Source organism: Balaenoptera borealis, assembly GCF_965194805.1.
Source record: "Balaenoptera borealis genome assembly, chromosome: 14".
Taxonomy (NCBI): Eukaryota; Metazoa; Chordata; class Mammalia; order Artiodactyla; family Balaenopteridae; genus Balaenoptera; species Balaenoptera borealis.
Window position 1 is genome coordinate 60569143 of NC_138875.1, and position 24009 is coordinate 60593151.

The 24009-nt window shown below is 45.6% G+C and overlaps 1 protein-coding gene across 1 annotated transcript; it reads left to right on the forward strand.

Moving 5' to 3' along the window:
* On the forward strand, window positions 1-24009 carry RAB12 (RAB12, member RAS oncogene family). The gene is made up of 6 exons (XM_082353607.1): window positions 1-511; window positions 12892-12952; window positions 19277-19415; window positions 21075-21164; window positions 21778-21882; window positions 22819-24009. The coding sequence occupies exons 1-6, from the start codon at window positions 25-27 to the stop codon at window positions 22930-22932; spliced, it is 996 nt and encodes a 331-aa protein (XP_082209733.1). The 5' UTR covers window positions 1-24; the 3' UTR covers window positions 22933-24009.

The following is a 24009-nucleotide window of genomic DNA, read 5'->3' on the forward strand; positions in this document are numbered from 1 at the left end:
CGCCGTCGCCCCGCCTCGCCCGGGATGCTGCTGCCGCTGCTGCGGAGTAGCTGCTTCCCTTCGTCTTCCCCCGGCGGCAGCGGCGGCGGCGGCGGCGGAGCGGACACGGGCGCGGGGAGCCGGCCGGCGGCGCAGCTGCAGCGCGGAGCCCGCGGGCCGCCGGGGCCACTCGAGCGCGCGCTCGCCCAGCCCGGGGCCGACCCGCGGCGCGCGGCGGAGGCCGAGGGAGCGCGGGGGCCCGGGGCGCGCGGCGGGCGGCGGGCCGCGCGGGGGCCGCATGCGTGCATGGATCCGGGCGCCGCGCTGCAGAGGCGGCCCGCGGGCGGCGGTGGCCTGGGCGCGGGCTCCCCGGCGCTGTCGGGCGGCCAGGCCCGGCGGAGGAAGCAGCCCCCCAGGCCGGCCGACTTCAAGCTGCAGGTCATCATCATCGGCTCCCGCGGCGTGGGCAAGACCAGCCTGATGGAGCGCTTTACCGACGACACCTTCTGCGAGGCCTGCAAGTCCACCGTGGGTAAGGCTGGCCGGCCGGGCCGTGCATTCGGGGTGGGCCCCGGGGAGCCCCTGCCTCCTCTGCCCAGCGCCGGGCGGAGACCCCCGTCCCCACGCAGAGTCGTCCTGCGCCCCCGCCCTGCGCCGTCACGAGGCCGGGTGATGCGCGGGGCCCGTCCAGCCCGGAGCATCTCTCCCCGGAAACCCCCCGCCCACTCGTTACCAGGAAAAAGGTGGTGACAGGTGGGGGGCAGGTGGGCAGCGTGGTGGACTCGAGCTGTGCCCTGGTTAGATGGCCAGAGTGCGTCATGTCTGGTGAATTTTGATGCCCTAACTTTGCCGTCCTAGGAGTAGGGGTATTTCCACTGTCAACCCGGCTTACTTTCTAATTTTGAACTCACTTTTATGTTGCGCTGAAATAATGACGTTTTAAATTCCCTGCGGAGGACCTCTGGGGAATATTCAAACTAACGCTACACTAAGTTTCTTCTTTTAACTGTAAATGCGGGGCAGAAGGACTTAAGCTGTGTTTGTCCGTGACCTCAGATAACCCCCCAGGGGCTCCGAAAGTGGGGAGGAGGCCTCCGGCACCGCCAGGTGCGTGAAGTATAGCGAAGTAACTACAGGACCAACCGGGTCAGGAAGTATCGTGTCCTCAGGATGTAAAATTGAAACTGCAGGGGAGTTTTCTGATGAAGTCACATGTACAGGCCTTGGCGTTGAGGTCTGTCAGGTCGCAGTCGGTAACACTTGCTTTTATGGAAAACCCCTTAAAAGCTGTCAAATGTAGGGGAACCCCGCAGATGAGATAGTTCTTCGAAAGGAAGATCAGTCACCTTCAGTAATAGGGAGGGATTCCCCGAGGGGAGGTCCAATAAACAGTGAATAAATGGTATGTAAATATGAAGTTCAGAATTAAAAGTATCATTCCACGCACTTGTACATATATTTAGTATTGTAACCAGTGGTAGTTCCAAGTTGATACAATTTGGGGATGAATTGGCTTTAAGATGTCATGTAACAAAACACTACTACATTTAAAATGTCTTATTGGAAGACTAACCTCCCAGTTTTTGTACTGTGTTTTTGTTTTGTTTGTGAGAATGTGTTTCCCTTCATGCTTTTTTTAATAATAGATCATTTTGGACATATTTGTGCTTTCTGTACCCTGTGTGTTTTTAAGATCTTGGCCTTGGAGTCATGATATTAAAGTTCAGTAGCGTACCCTAGACCTGGTTCAAACATCCAATCTTGGATCATATAAAGTACAGGGAGTTATTAAACCATCCAACGAGGGTTTATACTCTTATTTTAGTACCTGGCATAGGTAAAATAGAACTAAAAGCAATTCAGAATTATCCATCTTTTATGGCTCCACACTTAAAAATACGTAAAACTGAAGAGTAACATAGCTGTACTAGGTGAAGAGAAACTAGCACAGGAATAATGGGTGGATAACAGGGCTTGGGTGGCTGGAGGGCGAGATGGGGGATGAGCACAGGTGCGCTTAGAACAGGGCAGAGGAGAGGTGAGGAGGGGTTTTTTAAGCCGGGGCCACAGCGGAGCAACACCCACACAATCTGGGAAGGAATCATTAGGGGACGTCGGGAATGAATGCCTCAGGACCTTGGCTGCCATGCCATGGAGTGTGGACCTTCTCCTGTAGCAGCAGGAGCCATAAAGGCCTCTGGGTACAGCCCTGGCAGGGTTGCATCAGGTATTTGGGAATCGGGAAGAAACCGGGAGGCGAGGGGACCAGGCAGTCGGTTTCTCTGTCCCCTTAACAAACAAACATAAATGCACACGCCTCCGCACCCACTGCTGCTGTGGGGTTCCCTGTGCACTTGGACTTTGTCATGCTCATATTTGTTTCCTCCATACGTAGGCTGTAGTACTTGGCTTGTTAAGTGTTTATTAGCTGTGGGAAGTTCAGAGAAAGATGCTAACTTCTGGTCTGACCCAGAATGTGAGAACACTTTAAGAAAGTTAACTAACCCCCCTTCAATCTCTGCCTGTGAGGTGCTTTTCCCTTCCACTTATCAGATCACTTATTGAGCACCTACTGTATGCTGGTGCTGTGCTACCCGCGGGAGCTTGAGTGAAGAGGACAAAGTCTCTGTCCAGATGTGGCTCAGAGCCGTGAGGCTCGGGATGCCCCAGGGTGATGAGGGCGATGTGGAGATGTGTACAGGCTGGGGAGCATGGAGGAAGCCCCCCAAGTCGGGGTGGGATGAGAGCTGGAGGGGGAGGCTTCCTCCGCACTGGAATGCTGTAGAGACGAAGTTCATTCCCCGCGTTCCTTTAGAAAAGCGCGTTTAAATGTGGCACTGGGTGTGGTGTACAGTTGGGGTTGCCTCACCTGAATGCCTCCTGCAGGTGGCTCGTAGGGTCCTTCTGAGGCCAGTTGTTGAGTTTCGTGTCCACGGAGCACGGTCAGCTCTGCAGATTCTGCTCCGTGGGGCCCCTTGTCCTCACCCTGTACAGCTGGCAGAGTCTGGAAAAGACCATGCGCCCCGCAGCCCGGCACAGGTGCTGACCCAGGAGGGTCGCTCCAGTGATGGCTCAGCCAACCTCACGCTGGAAGCACGCGTCTCCAGTGAGTCAGACTCACTGGACTTTCTGTAAAAGATCGTAGCAGAAATCCCAAGGGATTTGAGATAATAAACCTATTTTGTAAAATTACAAATGAACAGAATGATTTTTTTTGTTGTATTTTCAAATCAGAAGTTGATTTGGTTTACAAGACACACAGAACTCACCAGGGTATGAAACTGAAAAGACTGTTTTTAATAATTGACGTATTGCAACTTCCCTGGTGGCACAGTGGTTAAGAATCCGCCTGCCAAGGCAGGGACATGGGTTCGAGCCCTGGTCCGGGAAGATCCCACAGGCCGCAGACCAGCGAAGCCCGTGTGCCGCAACTACTGAGCCTGCACTCTAGAGCCCGCAAGCCACAACTACTGAGCCCACGTGCCACAAATACTGAAGCCCGCGGCGCCCTAGAGCCTGAGCTCCGCAACAAGAGAAGCCACCACAATGAGAAGCCCGCGCACCACAACAAAGAGTAGCCCCCGCTCACCGCAACTAGAGAAAGCCTGTGCACAGCAACGAAGACCCAACACAGCCAAAAATAAATAAATAAATAATAATTGGCCTATTTAATGGAAATTAGGTGGAGTATTACTTTCAAATGAGATTTTGTGTTCGTGGAATTGAGTTACTTAGTCTGATATGGCTGGCGTGGTTTGACAGGGGCTTTAAAAGCCTCAGGAACAGCTTTTTGAAGTTTAAAAAATGGAAAAAAAACTAGTTGGCTGTAGAAATTCACAAGTCTCTAAAAAAAAAAAAACACATAAAATTATGTATTTGTCAACCTTTGTTTTTTAACTATTGGAAGCTAACTGTTAAGTTTATTTGGATCGAAATATTTTTACCAGACAGCACCCTGCCTCCACCCACCCAGCAGCATTAAATTTCTAGAAAAACATTCTAGAAAACCTGGGTTCTTGATATAAGCTTTGCCATGAACTAGTTTGTGACTTTGGATAAGTAATTTATTGTCTTTGCATGTAAAAGTTTACGGTCTATTAGTGGTAGCTACATTTCTTGAGCATGTACTGTGTACCAGCAAGAGTATACTCTTTCTAAACTTCACAACAATCCTGAAAGTTTCCGCATTTTACAGATGAGGAAGCAAAGTCCCAGAGGGTAGACAACTCATCCACAGTGGCCCAGCAGTCAGCAAGTGGTCAGGGCCAGGGCTGCAAGTGAGTTCCTTCTATCTGTCTGTTCCTTAGCTTACTTTGAGATTTAAATTCACTTTATTCTGAAAATTTGGATGATTCAGAATCAGACACCATGAAACTCATTCCTACTTGCCTAATTGGGTCCCCCCTGAGAGCCCTGTGAAGGTAGTGATGTCATCGATCTATGGTATCATTGACATTGACTTTCTTTAACTATGCCCCCTATCATTTGTCACTTTCCTCTGGATATTAAAATACTGCTCTAAAAATTGCATTTCTTACCTAAATATTCAATTATTCAAATATCTTAAGGCTTTTACGTATTTATTAAAATATATTTAAATAGAGGAAAAGGAGGAGTAAGACAGTTTGGACCAGAATTCTCATTTCCTGGGCAGTAAAGTTTCTTTCAAAGTGCCGGAGGCCAACACAGGATTGCCATTTCTTTTGTTTTGCCACGTAAGGACATTTTTTAACAATCCACTACCACCGACTTTAAAAAAAAAAAAAAAAAAGACAACATGAGGTAGACCAAAAAAATTAGGAAAGACAGAATATCAGAATTTAAAAGTTCTTTTGAATTCAGTTTGAGAACCTCACTACTCTGTCTTCATTTTTCTCATTTTGCATCCATGCATTAAACTTCACAGCCTGGCCCCTGAGAGTAAGTGGTCTTAGAGGGTTGATAGCGCTTGCTGGAAGCGCTGTTCCCACTCAGTCACGTGCCATGGTCTCTGTTCTCGGAGCACACCTCTTCGGGTCCCATGTACACTCGGGAAGCCTGTTCCCAGGGCGGGGAAACCTCGTGGTGCAGGTGACTGTGGTTCATCGGGGCCATCAGTAGAGCCGGAAGCAGAATCGAGAGGTCCAGGGAACAGGTGGATGTAAATCCTGTGCAGGACTGGCTGTGGATTGGCCTTGAATGTTATGGGACGAGATGGATGAGATGCAGGCCATCGGTGTCTGGTCCGCTTTGCCTACAAGCGGTGGAGCTGCTGTCAAGGGAAATCGACTGCTTGTACTTTATTCTGGAAATTTAGGTCACAGATTTTTGTTCAGAAACCCAGAATGATCGTTTCATACTGGATTAAATTTATAAGCTGTGTGTTTTATGTTGCTTTTCTGTGATTGTGTGCAGTCTTTACAGCCATGGCTGAGCTGCCCGAGTGTTTCACTCACAAGGGAGTTAGGGAGAGTCGTCCGAATTCCCACTCCGAAGCCCAGACTCTGAAGCTCTCAGTGTCAGCCCCTCCCCTGCCGGGATGATGTAACAGGATGACTCAGGGAGAAGGGAGTGGAAGAGGAATGGTCAGTTTCTATGCCAGCATATGCTGTGCAATGTGTGATTTGGTTTACTTAATGCACTCAGTGCACACTGATAGGCTTGTGCAGAGCACATTTGTGGAAATAAAGTAGCTATCTTTCAAAATAAGTGTGGAAAGTTGGCGATCCCGGTTGTTGAGGTTGAATAAAGATCTATTTAAAGACCTGGCTTATGTGCATTCAGCCTTTCTTTCAGTGTCATGCACTCACACTGCAGAAGGAAGTTCTGCTTATGCCCGATGATAGGGATCCAGATTCTTCAAGATTGCCTGTCCTGCAGCTGTGGGCTCTGCGGAACCATCGGCCGAGGGTCTGCGGACTGGCTTTAGAAGGCAGCCTGTAGATAGCTAGTGGGAAGCGGCCGCATAGCACAGGGAGATCAGCTCGGTGCTTTGTGACCACCTAGAGGGGTGGGATAGGGAGGGTGGGAGGGAGGGAGATGCAAGAGGGAAGAGATATGGGAACATATGTATATGTATAACTGATTCACTTTGTTATAAAGCAGAAACTAACACACCATCGTAAAGCAATTATACTTCAATAAAGATGTTAAAAAAAAAAAAAAAAAGGCAGCCTGGGTTCCTTCGAGAGCTGGTAGGGCCAAATTATTCTCCAGCCTTGCATGCCAGAAACATCGTTCTAATAAAGCATTTGCTTGAATTTGTAAAGAAAGCTTAGTTTTGTACACTAGTCAGCAGATCTTTCATGAGAGGCTGCTCGTACTTCTGTAAGACTCCATTCTGCTGGCTATTTCATGGTGCAGGAAGCACACCTGCTCTCCTGGCTTGTCCTTTTCAGAAGGAGAAGTGAGTCCTGGAGATGGCCATGAAAAAAACGTTAGGGAGGATGTAAAAAGCTACACTTTAACAGAGGAGGAAGGGGATTCTTCTCCTTTTGTCCTTTAATTGCACAGCTTTGACATTCGGAAAGTATTTGGAAAGCCAGAACTATAAGCCTAAAATAGTGCCCTTAATTGGATGGGATTTTTTTTTTTTTTTTTTAACCCTTGAACTTTAAAACCAGAAAATACAACACAGGCTTAACAGAACATTATATGCCACAGGAAACCTTTTCCCCCCAAATCTGACAGGCTCCTCTGTTTGGTGTCTAGTGCTGACATAAGGCCTTCTTAGTTTACAAAACCAAACCACAACTTGCAGACCCACCTCCGGCAAGCTGGTGATGGGAGTTGCCCGTGAACGCAGGTCTCCTAGTTGTTCCAGCGTAATGTAACGCAGAAGCTAGGCCTGCTACACAATCACACACCCGCAACCAAACTTTCACTTTTGATTTTTCATTTAAGACACTGGACTGTCTCCTTGGCCACTCCTGTCATTCTCGAAGCTCCCGGCAGGGGGAGGGGTGGGGGTGAGAGAGAGGAAGAGTGTGGGCTTGGGGGGTGGGCATACAGTCCTGGATTTAGGTCCCAGCTCTGCTCATAAGCTGTCACTGTCTTTAGGCAGCACCTTAACTTCAGTTTCCTCCTTCATGAAAAGAAAAAATAGACAGAACTCACACTCTGTTCCTGTCTGCTGCTACAGGAACGAAATAGCTTATGTACCTGGACCAGAAAAGGCAGCTATAGATGTTCCCTTATCCTCCTAAATTATACTACAGATGCAAAAACTCTGCAACACTCCAAAAAATAATTGTTATCCTTTAAGGGTACATACTGAAATACATACAGGTGAGCATGAAGTGTCAAAGTGTAAGCACAGGACCTGGGTAAAGTAGAATTTCCTTTGAATTTCCCTGCATATTTTATGGGCCCATCTGAGCAGTGTAAACTTAGTATTTAGCAAGTGAAGAAAATGTTACCGATCTGCCATTTGATCATCTGGGGGTTTTTCTTTTCCAGATCTTCCTCCCCCATCGACATTCTCTTCCTCTGGTGACCAGGAGGTTGAAATGACTCCATGCTTTTCAGCCGGGGTCTGTGTGTAGCCAGAGGGTAGAGCCAGGCCTGCTGGTGTGGGAGCAGTCTGAGCGGGCCAGTCCCTCACTCTTGCTTTTATATATTTCCCTAGCAACGCAGAATTCCCTTTGTGACGTTAAAAACATGTTTACAGCTCCCTCCCAGTAGTTGCCTCCGTTCTTGACTTCAGGTGAGGCTGTGCAGAGAGCTGGGAGGAGCCAGACTGCCTGGGTTCAAATCTGTGCTCTCACACTTAGCCGCCTGTTGACCTTGGGCAGGGTACCAGCTGCCCGAGCTTCGGTGTTTCATCTGTAGAATGGGGACAATGACAGTATCTACCTATAAAAACATCAAGAAGATCCCTGCGATGAGTTACTGTACACAGTACATCCAGGAGACGTTGTTCTTTGTCTGCGAGGGGAGCACATCCTTGCCCATGAAACTTTCATGACAACAAACACCCACCTCTTCTGGAGTGCGTGACCTCAGACTCCCCTGTCCGTGCCGGATGAAGTTCATGTGTGTCCGTGTCTGTTCCAGCCAAGTGCAGGGCCATCTCCTGCGTGTGTCCGGGTCAGGGATGGTGGGTGGTCTTTGCTGAGGTGCAGGCCATCCAGTCTGGACAGAGAGGGGCAGGTCTTGTTAGACTCAGGGTGGACATTTAATATCCTCAGACCTGAGAGCATTTTTTAATGATGCGCAGTCATTTAAACTATTTTAACAGTACCTGCTTCTGAGATGATCAAAGTATTTTACAGTTACAGTAACTTAGTTTCCGTTTCGTTGAATTCTCATAACTCGGCTTAGGTAGGAAAAGCCCCCCATAATATTAAACAGTAGGGTTTCAGAGGTTCGGGGGCCTCCTGGGGTCAGTACTACGGGAAGGTGGTCTGCATTGCCTGCCCTTTATCGGGTGCTCTCCCCAAAAGGCGGTGGTCAGGCAGAAGGCTGGCCTCATGTTCAAGAGAGGGTTTCCTAATGTTAAATTTGCCTCTATCTGTGTGACCTTGACACATTTCCTAGTTTATTTTCTCACTGTCAACTCAGTGGAAATACTGGGAAGCTTCTCCATCAGTAGAAATATTAAGTCCAGGATTGGGTGACACTGTCAAGGATAGATGTCCTTGGAAGAAAAGCCAGTGTGTGCACCTAAGATAGTTATTATAAATTGGCAGTAACGTCGTAACTACCACTTGAATTGAGACTTATTTCAGAGTCTGTGAAATCCTTCAACCTCCTGAACATGTTAAGTAAACTAGAATCGTAGTCTGGTGCCAACTGCAGGTCCTTGTTGTTGGGGGCGGGGTGTGCGAGAGGAGGAGGAACGCTCAGCTGTCATCGCAGGCATGGGCCACCGTGTTATTTTTGCTTTTATTTTGCTTTTTGCTGGAAGGGAATGTGAAGAAAGAAGCTTCTGTTTATTTTTGCTATTTTCATTTTTGTAACTTCTTAACGCCCCAGCAAAACGTAACACGGTAATTTTTTTTGGAATTGTTTTGCCTTCAAGGGGACTTAGAAATCTTATCAGCACCAAGTACAACAATTCTTTATGCTGTTGCTGAGATTTATGAAAGATAAATACAAAGATGACAGTGCAAGGTTAAACTCTGTTCTTTAACAGCCCTTTAACAGTGACTCTGGGCCATTTGCAGATTTCGCACTTTTCCTTGTTTCCACGCATCTGACTTTTATGATAACAACCTTTGGTTGTGGGCAGTGTTATAATTTTGAATCTAGGCTCTGCCCCTCAACTGGCAGAAGTGATAATGACTTTCAAGCAAATGACCTTGGCCTCTCTAAGATGAGTATAATAGTGCCTGGCTTGCTGGGCTCTGAAGGAGCCCACATGCTGCATGTCAGGCACAGGGGGTCTGACAGATGCCCACTCTCATTGTTATTAAAGGAAATTAAGATCAAGCAGACTTGAATAGAATACATAGCTATACCCTTTGACAGAGGGATTACAGCACTGTGACCTGTGTCCTTCCTGATCAAAATATTTTTAGGAAGACTTCATACATTGGTTAAGCTTAAAGAAGGGTAGGCCCCTGTCACGTGGCAGGACATTCACTTAGCAGACCATTTCCTGTCTGTGTGACTGAGTAAACTGATACCGTAATAATCCCCTGGGAGGGGTAATAATCCCCTGGGAGGGGCGCGTGTAGGGAGACGATCTGGATGTATTAAGACTGACCATCCTCTAAAGTTTTACCATCAGTAACAGGAATTGTAGGAGAAATGAAATGCTCCATTTCCAGGGTGATGTGTGTGAGCTGGGCACCCTGAATTCCACCACTCTGCCCACCAGGCACACTCAGGACAGAACGTCCGCCCTTCCTTCCTACGGTTTAAGCGTGTGTGTGTGTTTGTTTCATCATCAGTCCTGAATTTCCTCTTATTTCCAAGAAAAGTCAGCATTTCTCCTTACCCACCCAGCATTTGATGGAGAAGAGGGGCAGATTTCCATTCACCAGGTTTACTGGGTCGCTGTGGTGGGCCAGGCAGTGTTCTAGGCTCCAGGGAGCCAAAGGTGACTGTGCTCAGAAGGCACCTGTTCCTGTCACGTGGGGGAGACCAGCGGAGCCGTGGGTCAGGGCTGGAGGGGGCAGAACTGGTAACATGGATGAGGAACGCGGGTAAGGCGTGGGGCCGTCGGGAGGCTCAGATGGCAAGCACCTAGGACCGAAAAGGTTCCTGGGCAGAAAGGGAGGGTCTCCAAGAGAGAAGAGCAGAGGAAGGCCCTTTTGCCAAGTGCCTGGGCTGTTGATTTAGGTCTGGATGACTCAGCTCTTCAGGGGCAGGACTGTCTCCACCACCTGGTGGAGTGGTAGGCTGGTTGCTTCCCCTGTTGCTTAAGACGCTATAGGAGGGGACTTTCCTGGCGGTCCTGTGGTTAAGACTCCTCCCTTCCAACACAGGGGGCGGGGGCTCGATCCCTGGTCGGGAACGAACATCCCACATGCCACTCGGTGCAGCCAAAAAAAAAAAAAAAAAATTGACACTATAGGAAACTTGGTTTTCAACAAAAGTTGCCACTTTTTTTTGTCCCTTATTTGTTTATAAACATTGGTCCTGGGCGACCCTGCTCAGTCAGGAGTCTCTGTGCTGACTTTTCCCAAAACTAATCCCCTATTTGAGGCTATTGGTGACTTGTTACCTTTTGTTAAGGATCCTTTATAATTTCTATAACATGTAAATGGTAAAAAGAGACAGCACTAAGAGATATTTTTGACTTGATGTAAAAAGCCTTTTAAAAAACGTGTAGTTGTATACTTTAAGGATTTGTTTCTAAGCAATAAATTGGAGTAAGTTTCCAACCATTATCAGCTACTTAGTGGCTATTAGATATGGTAAAAGAAATTTCATTTAAGAGAAAGGACTATTTTAATGATCTGTTTTCTTTTGTGGAATTTTAGATTTAGCTACTGGATATTTTTCTGTTGTTGTTAGTGATGTCATTAATCTACTCACTAAAACTAAGTAGTTTTGGCTAAACAGATTCTTAATCCTATTCGCTGTTGTTCATCTTTGCTATGTTCTCCTATTGAAATTAGTAGTGTATTTATAATCACATGGTGATAACATTACCACTTATTCCTGATTTTAACTATTAATGCCCTTTCCTTTTATTTTTACTCATTAAACTTTGTGGTTACAAAATAGCCACAGTGCAGGACTGCTGAAGTCGGAAAGTTGTTCAAGTTGGTTGAAAAAAACGTCTGACATGTTCAGGCTCAGAACGGTTCTTAGCAGAGAAAACAGCCTAATCAAAACAAAAATTGTTTGTGCTGGCTGTTTGAAGGGATTCTTGTAGTTGACATGAAGCAGAGCTCACAAGAGAAGTATCATCTGCCAGTTCTTTTCAATAAAATGTAGCTGGCACTGCAACAAGTCTTAACAAGTTGCACCTCCCTTAAGTAAAATTTTAAAAAAAATCAAAGGAACTAGAAACAAAAGTAAAACAGAATAGTAGTCATGGCAGAGTATGAACTTGATTTGTAAATTGCCATCACAGAGTAACATGGTGAGGCCCTAATTTTATGCTAATATCAGGAAGAAAGTGTTTTGTCTGAGCTGTGCCTTTTTAAAATCAGAATGTAGCGTATAGGTCCAGGCTGGTTTCCAGGCTTGTAAAATATCACGTTAGGTAGGCTGTGCTCTTACCTTATGGTTGAGTCATGAGGGATTCTGCTTGGTCTCTATTTGAGGATGTTGGTCGTGTACAGACATGCTTCCTGTTTCAAGGCTGTCTGAGAGTCAGTTGACTCGGAAAAGCAAAGCTTTTCCAGAACTGCAAGTGAAATTGGCTTAACCACCCGTTTGCTGTGACCTTTGAAATCAGGGCTGGTTCGAGAGATTAAGAACCAAAATGCAGTAGCCTATTCTCCAGCTGTGACATTTTATATTCCTGCCACTTTTCTTTGTTGTACAGACCCTGGTCCCACCCAGGGTTGTAAACATGTCTTTTGGTTGCATTGGTGTCTGCAGTGTGTTGCTAATTATAAAAGTCAGCCGCATGCCTGGGGCTTCACCTCAAGAACGTCATCTGACTTTGAAGAGCTGCATCACTGCCCCACCCCCAGCCCCACCCCGGTAGAGACCCAGCAGCATCGGGACCCTGGATCCATGAAGCAGTCACAATATAGTTCCTGTAGAGATTATGTTTCCAGTTCCCAAATTTAGCTGGCATCCCTTTGGTTTATTTTTTCTTAGTTGTGAAAATTGTGTAAAAAATATTGTTCTGAAATCTTGAAGTTTTCTGTAAGTGAGAAGTATATAAGGTAACATCCACAGATGAAAATTTGGTTTAAAAAATTATCTGAAGCTTTAAGGGCTGAATTGGAAATGGGTGGTGATTCATGACAGTTTACTTGTTACCGTTAAACTAAATAAAAATTGAAATTAATATGTATGAGTAAATTTTTAAAAAGTAATTCCTCTTCCACGCTATGGACAGTATAATAAAGTCACTTTTGTGAACGCTAAAAAATTTAATACAATGATTTCTAAATTCAGACTAAGGCTGTTTAAAATCAATATTGAGTTTCCAGTGTAACATGTAAGAATTTTCCCCGAGATAGCATGCTTATAAAGCCATTCATTTGTTCATGTAGTGATTAGTTGTAATTTTTAAATGGTTTTTATGCTACATCTCTAGTAGTCATAAACTATTATGAATAGCAAATGCTGCATCTCAAGTTCAGGGTAAAACCGAACATACCTTGGCTCTTCAGTTGTGCTGGGAAGCACAGAGTGATGGTCGTCACACGTACTGGCAAACTTCTGCTTTCTCCTTTTAGGATTTAGTGTGATCAGTTTTTTGGGTTTTTCTGATAATGGCATAAAAATGTGCAAGTAGTATTATTTTTCTGATGAATTGCATTGTTTTTGCTTCATCTTCGTCTGTTTTATTTACAGGTGTTGACTTTAAAATCAAAACCGTAGAGCTAAGAGGAAAGAAAATTAGGTTACAGATCTGGTAAGTGGGCATCTACACCCAGTCCTGCCACGTGTGTTTACCAGTCCTCATGCTTGTCTAATACAATTAACCGTTGAAGCTGGTCTGTCGCTCCTACGTCTCCGCTCCTTCGCTCACATTCAAGTGGAATGAACGGACCTTCTTTCAGGGGAGAGTTCACTTGTCAAGGGAGAGTTCAGGAAAGAGTCCACTTGTCTCAGATCCCATTTGCACACGGGAGTTGTGGGGAGAAGAATGTGACTTTTATGGCAACTAGTTTGGAGCCTTTAGTCTCTAGTTTCACATCATTTGACAAAACCGTCATCACTAAAACGATGGCTCCGCTGCTCGTCTGCATGCTTTTAACATTGCTTTGCAAGCATTCAGAGAAAGGCCAGTGTGTTCCTCCCCGGAGCTGCACTGTCTCCTGGCAAGTCCCCCACAGGCTGTGTCCCTGGTGGCACCGCGTGGTGGCCACCACGGGACACGCGTGCCCTTCCTCGCAGCTCCATTGCCGGAGCCATGTGCCCTGAGGCCCTCCGTGCCCCATGGAGGGGAGCCCAGAGCCCCCTCCCTGCACGTCAGGAGCGTGTGAGAGACTAAACCAGCCGTGTGGCGGCCGCTCAGCACTCGGCCGCCCGCGGGGACCCCCGGAGCCCCTCTGGAGGAGGGCCCGGGGGCGGCGGCAGTGGGAGCGGCCCCGCCGGGGGTGTCCCGAGTCGCCCTTGCTGTTAACACGGTCGCGCGGCAGCATCTCAGCCACTAACTCCTCCCGCAGGTAGACCTCAGCTCTGAGTGTTTGTCCGCCGTGTGTGTGTTGCTTTCATCCGCGTTCATTGCTGCCGCGTCGGTGGCTCCATCGTCACCTAACGCTTGCGTGTTAGTGCCATGCCTCATCCTCACCCGTGTCCCTGTCCGGGGCGCCACTGCCCGCGAACCAGCGGAGGAGCTCGCCGGCCGTCAGGTAATGTCTGCATTGGTGACTGCTGACTGTCTAACCCACTTGAAGGATTGGGGTGGGGGAGTGTTGCTTTTCTGTTTTGTGTTTTTGTTTTTCGTATTTTTGTTTGGGGCTTGACTATGAGACATTTATGGTCTTGCCTAAATACTTGGTAACAGAAAATGGATATTTCTTACTCTGTTAGCCCATGATTGGGAAGGTAGCAGACTGTGTGTGTGCATTGCTGCCCAGGTTTTGAATTCTGGAAATATCAGCAGAGTACCTTTCACATGAGCCGCTGTTTCTAACCGTACACTCTTTAAGGTAAAGATAGTCTTTAGGGACTTCCCTGGCGGTCCAGTGGTTAAGACTGTGTTTCCACAGCAGGAGGCACAGGTTCAATCCCTGGTCGGGGAGCTAGGACCCCCACGGGCCACATGGCGTGGCCAAATTAAAAAAAAAAAAAAAAGACGGTCTTTAAAAAGATTCTCGGGGGCTTCCCTGGTGGCGCAGTGGTTGAGAATCTGCCTGCCAACGCAGGGGACACGGGTTCGATCCCTGGTCCGGGAAGATCCCACATGCCACGGAGCAACTAAGCCCGTGTGCCACAACTACTGAGCCTCCGCTCTAGAGTCCGTGCTCCACAACAAGAGAAGCCACCACAATGAGAAGCCTGCACGCAGCAACAAAGACCCAAAACAGCCAAAAATAAATAAAAATAAAAATAAATAAATTTATTTAAAAAAAAAAAAGGATTCTCAGGGTGTGTCCACCTCTGTACCTGGCACCTGTGCGGAGGTTGCCTCACAAAGGAGACGCAGGTGATGTGAGAACGTTTGTGACGCTTGCACGGTGGGTGACAGCAGTGTCCCAATGATGACACTGTCACCTGTCTGAAGAGACACGTCCTAGGTGATGTGTTAATACTTGGGTTCCATCTCAGGCAGGAGTAATCTGATTTACAGAGGTATTTACGTCCAGGTGTCCTGTGCCATGGAACTCTGCTCACTACAGGCCTTCTGTGCCGGTGACGTTGGATTCTTCTGGAATCTAGCTGCCTTCCTTTGAATCTGAACTAAGAGGGCCCGACCTGGTGCATCCCACTCTGGGGGGTAAAGTGTGACCGTGCAGCTGTGGGAGATGCACGAGCGCCCCGACACCACGGTTCTCTGGGATGTAAAAGCCTCCTCCGGATCACTCCTCTGCTGTTCCTCACCCTTCACACTTCATTCTCGGAATTTTTAAAACTGCACAATGTTGGTGGAAAATATAACTGAGGGAGGGGCTATCAGATTCATTGAATTTTTTGAGAGGTTGATTGCCAGTTTTCTACAGGGAGCGTCCCAGGGATTCAGTGAGGAAGTAGAGTTTGTCTTTTCCAGAGGGGTTTTCACCACTGAATAATGTATCTACTGACACCAGCTACCTGCTAGTCCCATAATACTTGAAACAGGATTCTCATCTGAAATAGGATTCTTATCTTCTGGAGTATGTTACTTAAAGGAAGGAAAAACCTTCTTTCCATCGCTGTGACCCCGTAGGTAGGAAGGAAGCACTGGAGCCGCGGCCCAGCCGGTAAAGGGATGCGGGCTTTGTTTCCGCCCTGGGAGCCGTCCTCAAGCCGTGGCTGTTGTGACCTGCTGTGTCCCGGGTGTGCTGTCATCACTTTCCTCTGTGCCGGTCGAGGGCGTAGGGGGAGCCGGTGTGTTGGAAAGAGCTCTTCAGAGAGCCTGTGCTCTGACCTAGACTCAATCCGTGGAAGCTTCACCGCTGGCCGGTTTTCGCAAGGAGGTTGTGTTAGAAGACATGCATTTTTTCTTGATGATTTCTGGATAGAGCCAATCTCTAAGAAAGTATTATTTACTACAGATTCCTAAAGGTTTAAGGTACCAAAAGCTGCAGATGTCATTGTCGTAGTTTTAGGTCACACTTTATGTCATTGCCACATTTTTAAGTCCCTTGATTATCTGTGGTTAGAAAAAGGACCATTTTCCCATCTCTGCTTGAAGCGTTTCCACGTGTGTGTATGTAGAACTTGATGTAAGTATAGCTAAAGTAAGATGTCGACCGGAATGTAGTTTCATGAATTTATATCCACATGCTGTCCTGGAAATTATTCACAGAGACTTAGGTCTGTTGTGTTGAGATGGACTTGAAGCTGAGAAATTAGCCTCCCTCCTTTAGGCAAACACAGAATTAAGATGCTTCATATGAAGGCCTCTTGTTCTGTCCAATGCTCACTGTCAGGGAATTTGGTCTTCACCAGCGTTCTTACATAGACATCAAGTTTGTGTCCTTTCATTCTCTGCTTGAAGAGGTAGAACGCTTCATACACTGACTTTGGTTCCTACAAATTAAGAATTGTGTCATTTAAACTGATATATTAAATTTTATAAATGATGGTCTTTGAATTTTCAAAGCATGGTGGTATTACCCAACTGTGGAAACAGGATAGCAGGAAGTTTTCAATTTGCACCAAAAGCAGAGAGAGAAATAATAGTGAGATTGCAGTCCACCCGTAATAAATGATGATTTGGCTGACAGTAATAAGCTGTAAATCTGTAAGAATCAGCTCTCGGTCATTACAGTGAAAATTCAGGTTCATTGAGATAGAGAAATACTAGGATTCTGCATCTTCATAGGCAGATAAACCATGATCCGGGCATTGGTATCGTGTTATTATCTAGCTGTGTGAAAAGTGGAGAGTAGTGTGGAATTTTTGTGGTACTGGCTCAGCGTAGGTATTTAATAAACACTTAACTTTTGCAACCCGGACATTTTGGAAATGCGGAATAGTCTCTCAAGGGAAGACGCTTTTCTGCCTCAAGCAGTGAGAACCAGGCACAAAGTGACGGTGTCAAAGGAATGGCCTTAATGTCTCCTCTCTGGGGTCTTGTGAGCTGGCCATATTTGGACTTAACTTGTGTTACAGGTTGCCTCAGAGTTTGCCTCTCGAGGTCTCCGCCCTCTTTCTGTGTGTCTGACTTAAAGCCGAGAGTCAGCTAACTTCACAATGTTTCTAAGATCCCTAAGCGTGCTACTCATGTAGCGGGTTTTTTGAAACTGTATCAAAAATGCCTGGTACTATCTTGATTCCTTGATTGTTGGGTTTTTATTAGAACTTCTCCTAGGGATCTGCTGTCCCATGTCGTGCCTGTAGGTAACAGTGCTGTATTGTACACTCAAAAAAGTCTCCCTTCAGAGGGCAGGTCTCATGTTAAGTGTTCTTACCACAATACGATCAAAATAATTTTTCAAAAACTTGTATTACTTCTAATTTCTCTGTTCTTGAGCCCCCAATTTCTGGATCCTGATTCAGTGAATATATGTAGGAACGAATGTGAAATTGATTTAAGCTAAAAGTCAACTTAAAGCTACCTAACATAAAGATTCATGAAAGTCCGTGATTCCCAAAATGCTCAGTGAAGACCTTGTACCTGATTGCTGTTTAGATTTGTGGTGCAGCTATCATGTGCTAACCACAGATTTCAGAGTAGCAAAATGTGTGTTATTTTTACTTTTTAAAGAAATGAGTGAGAAATGTTTTATCAAATCCCAGCTTGAACAAGCCAGCACTTGTGATAAGAAGAGAAACCACAGTCTGAAAGATTTAACTCTTTTTTGGTTTGAAAGTATTAATTATGCCCCTAAATGTCTTGGACCCTAGAAATAAAATTGTTCAATGATTCCTTATATAAATGAATGGTATCTAAATCGGTTCCTTCTCACCTGATTTGAAGGTGCATTTTTGTGTCTCTAAGTTGGTTTTAGGAATCCTGAAGAATTCAGTCCCCATCATTTTCAGTGGTCCAATTTTGGGGCAGTTCTGGGTCAAAAAATAAAGTTCAGGGGACTTCTCTGGCAGTCCAGTGGTTAAGACCTTGCCTTCCAGTGCAGGGGTGAGGGTTCAATCCCTGGTGGAGGAGCTAAGACCCCACATGCCTCGCAGCCATAAAACCAAAACAAAAAACAGAAGCAATATTGTAACCAATTCAATAAAGACTTTAAAAATGGTCCACATCAAAAAAAAAAAAAAAAAATGGTCCACATCAAAAAAAATCTTAAAAAAATAAAATAAATAAAGTTTGTTTTGCCTTGACGTGACATCCACTTTCTGCATTTTACCCATGTAACCTTTTGTTCAACACCTGTGGATCGAGGGCCCGCAGTGGACCAGGCACCCACTGGACCCTGGTGGACAAAACAGACCGGCCTCAGGTCCTGGGCCTTCCAGCCAAGGGCACAGGGCAGTCTTACAGCCTCTGGAGCAAAGCAAGTGGCCTTGCTTTACGTGAAAATGAATTTGCCAGCGAGCTTCGTTGTTTGTTTGGGCATAATGACATATCCCTAAGCGGAGCTAATTTGGTGGCAAGTCTAGTCTGATCAAAGCCGCTAAGTTACAGCACCTTTGCCATATGTGTTTTAGGGACACGGCCCCACAAGGTTCACCCCATCCGATGCGTTGGGAAGAGGTGTCACACCGTCTCCCCATTTCAGAAGCTCACGTGCTGTCCTGTGAGAGGCTGTGGTAGCACCTTGCAGGGGAGAACCTCGTTTTCTGTGTACCCCACCGCCCCTTCTCTTCCTCCACCACTAGCCACCCGTGTCACACGGCCCTGGGAGTATGCCGTGAGTTAGGGTTCTTCGGCAAAAACTAAATTATAGGTGGTCTTTAAAGACAGTCTGTAGATTGTCTTTAATTATAGATTGTCTACAATTATAGATTGTTAATTAAAGATTGTTTTCCTGATCAGAAGGCCTGCTCTCTTGAGCCTCGTTTGTAAATTTGTGATGATTCTCAAGTAGTTTCTTGGCTTCTTAGGTTTAGAAAATGGGTTTCAGCCAGCTTCTGTGCACTGTTAGTGTGAGTACATCTTCATGTGGAAACGGACAACTTTTCCTGGAGAGGAAATAAAGCTTTAGATTTCAGGGTAGCAGTCAGAGAGTGATGAGCTTGATTGTTTGCAAAGCTCTTTGGTACCCCTTCTCCCTTTGCCTTTGACCACTTACTCTGGAGCGATTAAGAAGATAACAAGACCAATTCTATAGCGTTTTTCATTAGTGGGGACTCCATCAGCAAAGTCAGATATCCACCATCGAGTTCAGCTAAAAGAGCTCTAGGCTTAACTCTTTGCAGGTATCACCCATACGCTTAGTCATTGTTGATAACCACCGAGTTGATGGTGTGTTGTACTTGCCGCCCTTTTACACGGCATTTACTTCTTTTCAGAATCTTGGTTTGAAAGAAATTGGGGCTTCCTTATGATTTTGTTTGGATGTACCTACCTCAGAAAAGCTACCCCCACTAGGAGTGAGTATGCACAGATGTGTGAGGAGTTACTCACAGTTGGGCTGAGGCCCTCCCTGTTGTTGTCCAGAAACTAATTTTTGCTGCTGTTTCTCAGGGACACCGCAGGTCAGGAGAGATTCAACAGCATTACCTCAGCTTATTACAGAAGTGCCAAGGGGATCATATTAGTATATGATATCACTAAGAAGGAGACATTTGATGATTTGCCAAAATGGATGAAGATGATTGATAAGGTAGGTGTTGCATTTCTCTCTCCGATGTGAACTCTTTGCTTGGAGGTGTTAATCATTACAAAAGGAAGAAGGGAAACATTTATGGAGCATGTTTTTCCATCCTGAATGTCATTTAATCCAGATGACAGCGTTCAAAGTAGGCGTATAGCCCTGCATCATAGATGAGGCAGAGAAGAACTAAAATGTCTCCAGGATCCCCTTATAAATAATAGACCCAGGATTTTTATTCTGGTACTTGGGCTGTGTGACTTCAAAGCCCAGACATGCTCATTGCACACTGTCCGGCTGCGTCCGTGGAATCAGACTCAGGACTCCTTGTTTCTGCAGAAAGTTCACTTGGACGCTCGCTTTGTGAGTGTCCACAGAGTGACAGCCTCCCAGGGACAGCCGTCTCCACTGTGCCCGTGGGACACGCCAAGGGCCTCGGTCACCACGGGACCTCTGCCCTCAAATGAGAGATGGCCTTCACCTCCTCACTTTGAACTAAAGAAGAGTTTATCCTTTGGACCACACTTGACTATATAGAGACAACCCAAGTCTGTATGAATAATGTAATCTGTGGGTTCCCCTCTGAGAAACGGGGACCCAAAATACACATGTAGACGACACAGCCACTGAGGGTGAGATGTGGTGGTCAACAGTGGCCACATTTTGAGAGTTTTTCCCCCCTTATTCAGTAATTTGATGTTTAGTTCCTTTGTATAGCAAGCACACTTAGTATATTATAAACTGGATTTTGTTTACAAATTGTATTAAACCCATCTGTTAGATGATGTTGGCGAATGTTCCTTTGCAGGTCTTACTAAGCACGTTTTCAACGCGTGCCTCTTTAAAGTGTGTTAGGGACCAGGGTTGCCAGGGTTACGGAGATGGCGGGACCCAGAGCGGGTCTGGGCTCTGGGATGGCGAGTCTCCGGATGTGATGTCCTCTCCTCCTGAAGCCGCGGAGCGTGCTCCTAAGGACCTCAGACAGGGGCACCCTTGCTGCCAGCTGACAGCACAGAACCGAGGGATGGAGTTAAAACCGTAGGCAGTGGCCTCCATGTTAGGGGCTGCTGTTTTTTTTTAAACTTAGAAATGGAGCTTAACTTTTCCTCATTATAAAATTAATGATACCTTGTCATTATGGAAAATTTAGAAAACCAAGAAAAACACAAAAGTAAATTTTAAAAATCTTTAGTTCTGTCATCCAGAAAAACTAGATTGGGTCCCTACTCCATTTAGTTTTACACCCTGCTTATTGAACTAAATATTCTGTCACAGGGGCCTTCCTGTGTCATCTTAATGTTCTTCCGAAGCCTTTGTTTTGTTCTGTTTTGTTTATGGCTTCATACTTTTGTGTACTTTATTTCATTCTTCACCTACTTTGTGGGATTTTTAGGTTTTTTTCAACTAAGTGTTAAACTTTGCCTATATTTTGAGTCATTTCCCTAGGATAGATTCTTAGGAATCATGGGTCAAGGGCTGAGAACGTTGTGGTTCGTCAGGCCTGTGACCACGTTGCCGTGAGCCCGGCAGGAACCCAGCCTGGGACAGAGTAGATGCTCAGAGATTGTGAAGCAAGTGGTCGGAAGGGTGAGACGTGTTGCCTTGGTTTATGTTTCCCGTCATGAGTGATGTGCTTGTCTTTGAAATGCAGCTTCTTTTACAATCCCACAGTATGCTTCAGAAGACGCAGAGCTTCTTTTAGTTGGAAATAAGTTGGACTGTGAAACTGACAGAGAAATCAGCAGACAACAAGGTGAAAAGGTGAGGAAAGGGGGGCAGAGAGGGGGGTCTCAGCATCCACGCTCTGTACAGTGAGCACTCCGTGTGCTTTCCCTTTTAATAAATGACTTTATAATTATTTCATAATTTTAAAAATGTGATCACTCAGTTGCATCCTTCTTATTCATTTGCTTTTGTTAACTTCCTGCTCCTTTAAATTCATTTTGAAATGGAGGGGAGAAAAACACATTAGTGTATCCTGCATTATTTATTATCTCACCTGACATTTTATACAGAGAAATATTCTTTTAAACCGTACAATTGCTTTCGTGGTTTTTCTCTCACTCTGACCTTCCGTGGAGAAGCGGTGATATTCATGTTTTAAATGTCAGATACACTACAGTTTAGAAACTTGGGCACGTAGTTTGACTTGGCGTCACCTTACAGATTTTGTTTTGTTGTTTTCTTATCATGTAGGAAATTGGCTACACTTGTGAACTTTACATTTGAGGGTAAACAGGACTTTCCAGGCCTTTCGTCCCAGCCCTTCCCTGAAAGCCGAAGCCCCAGAGCTGTCCGTCCCCCGTCACAGGCCCCCTGCTTGTGCATTAGATTGTGTTGCATCCCCGCAGAGAAAAATAATGTGTTTTCTTAGTTTGCACAGCAGATAACTGGGATGCGGTTCTGTGAAGCAAGTGCCAAGGATAACTTCAACGTGGACGAAATATTCCTGAAGCTTGTCGATGACATCCTGAAAAAGGTAAAAAGAGAGAATCGTACATCGTGGAAGTGTTTCATCTGAAACCTGTTCTTTGTTTCCTTTGCTATTTTTTGGTTGGGAAGCTTTTACGTAGAAAGGGAAGCACGGGGGTCATCGTCAGGCTGAAGACCAAGGGGGCGAGGACCCGGCCCCAGGAGCCAGCTCGCTGCCGTGGCAGCCTTCCCCACGTCCCTAGTGCCACGTTCCAGTCCTCGCTCAGCCTCACACGTGGTCTGGGGAGCGGGTGTGACTGCGGGCCGTGTTATTTGACTTTTGCTCCTCTCTTGTTGGAGTTTTCCCACAAAGGACTAAGTTAGATACAGACAGTGGAGGTCTTGCCCCGCCTTGGGGCCCTGCTGTCCGGCGGGGCCTGAGGCCGTCCTGGGACCTTTTGTGGCACCAGGTGGCAGGAAGATGGCTTCACTGGACGGCAGCACTTTGTTCAGGCATCTTTGGGCTTGCATCCAAAGATTTCTTAGTGAGATCTTTAAGTGTATTTGTATTACTATTACACATAATCGACTCGGTTCAAACGTAATTCAGAAGCTTCTAATACAATGGCTGTCTGTACAATTACCAGGAGAAGGTACTTCTTTCTTTAGTAATGGTATAACCCCAGAGAACACAGAACTGTTTTTTTCATTTTTTGGTACGTTAAGTTTCCATTATACTGGACTGTGAAAATAAATGTTTATGAGGTCCATCGGCTCTCTTCTGCCGTAGGGTGTGAAATAGGCTGCACAGCGTTTGTGTGATGGTTGAAGCTCCCTGAACCTGGTTCTTAGGTTTTGGCTTAATATTTTCATGCCTAATTAAATTCTGATGATTGAAGAGTTTTCTATAAAAAATACTTTGGTCTTCTATAGTGGTACGATTTGTAGTCTTTACATATACATTGTTGGGTTAAAATGTACTTGTCTTTTTCTTTATCCTCAGATGCCTCTGGACATGCTAAGGAACGAGCTGTCCAATAGCATCCTCTCCTTACAACCAGAGCCTGAGATCCCACCAGAACTGCCTCCACCCAGACCACACGTCCGATGCTGTTGATTCGCTACATTGGAGACAAAGTGGGAGCGATTCCTGGAGAGGGGAAAGGTTCCATTCTGCACTACAATCATTTTGACCATTTCCTTTCGCACTTTGTAATCCAAGTCAGAGCTATACACTAACTTGTAAATACGCAGATATGCAATCCTGGGTAAGTTTTGGTTATAAATGACATATTTCCCTCCAAATTGTTATATTTCATGCATTATCCCGGTGCCTAGTGTATGTACACTGGGAAACGTAGTACTTCTAATACGAAGAACAGGAGAAATGAGAGCTATAATGTTTCTTGAAATAAATAATTGTCCTTGTTAATTATATTATGAGGACAGGGATATTCTGATAAGAAGAAAGAACGTGGTGCTTTGCTTACTGTTTTAAAGAAAATTTGTAAAACTAAAAACTTTTGGGGGGGGGGGAAACGCTATCTTGAATGCTTTTTCTTTATTTACATTTCTCCCAGCCGTAGCATCTTTGAAGTGTTGGAGTGTTTCCCACAAAGCAAGCTCCATTCATAGCCGTCTTGAAGGTTATTTATTCACATTACGTATTACTGGTAGAATATGACTAGTTAGAAGGTAGGACTTGAATTGGTCCCGAGGCGCGAATCTCTCTGGTTTCCTGATGGACATACCCTGTGCTTTTAAGAACTACAAAGATTCAATAAAGAAATGTTTTTGAAACTATAGAAGATTTAAAAAGAACACTGCTGTCCTAAACAAATCTTGTTTAAAGGAATTTTAAAGAGATACATTTTACTATATCAAAGAAAGTACATGTATTTGCCTAAACATTCTATATACCTTTGTAATGATAAAACTTCTCCCCTTGATGGCGAAGGTTATTCCTATTAGGCCTAGACTGTGTTCTTTTTTTTTCCCCCCCTGGTCTGGTAATGAATTTGTGAACTCTATCTTTGGTATATCTTTTCTTAAATTGCACTGTTTGTTTAGTCAAGGTAAATAAGTCATTATGTATTTGAATAACTTGGCGTGTCTTGAGTGTTGTGATATGAGAAGCATTGTGGTCTTTCTACACTAATGAAATGCAAATAAAATTTTGTATTTATGAATGACA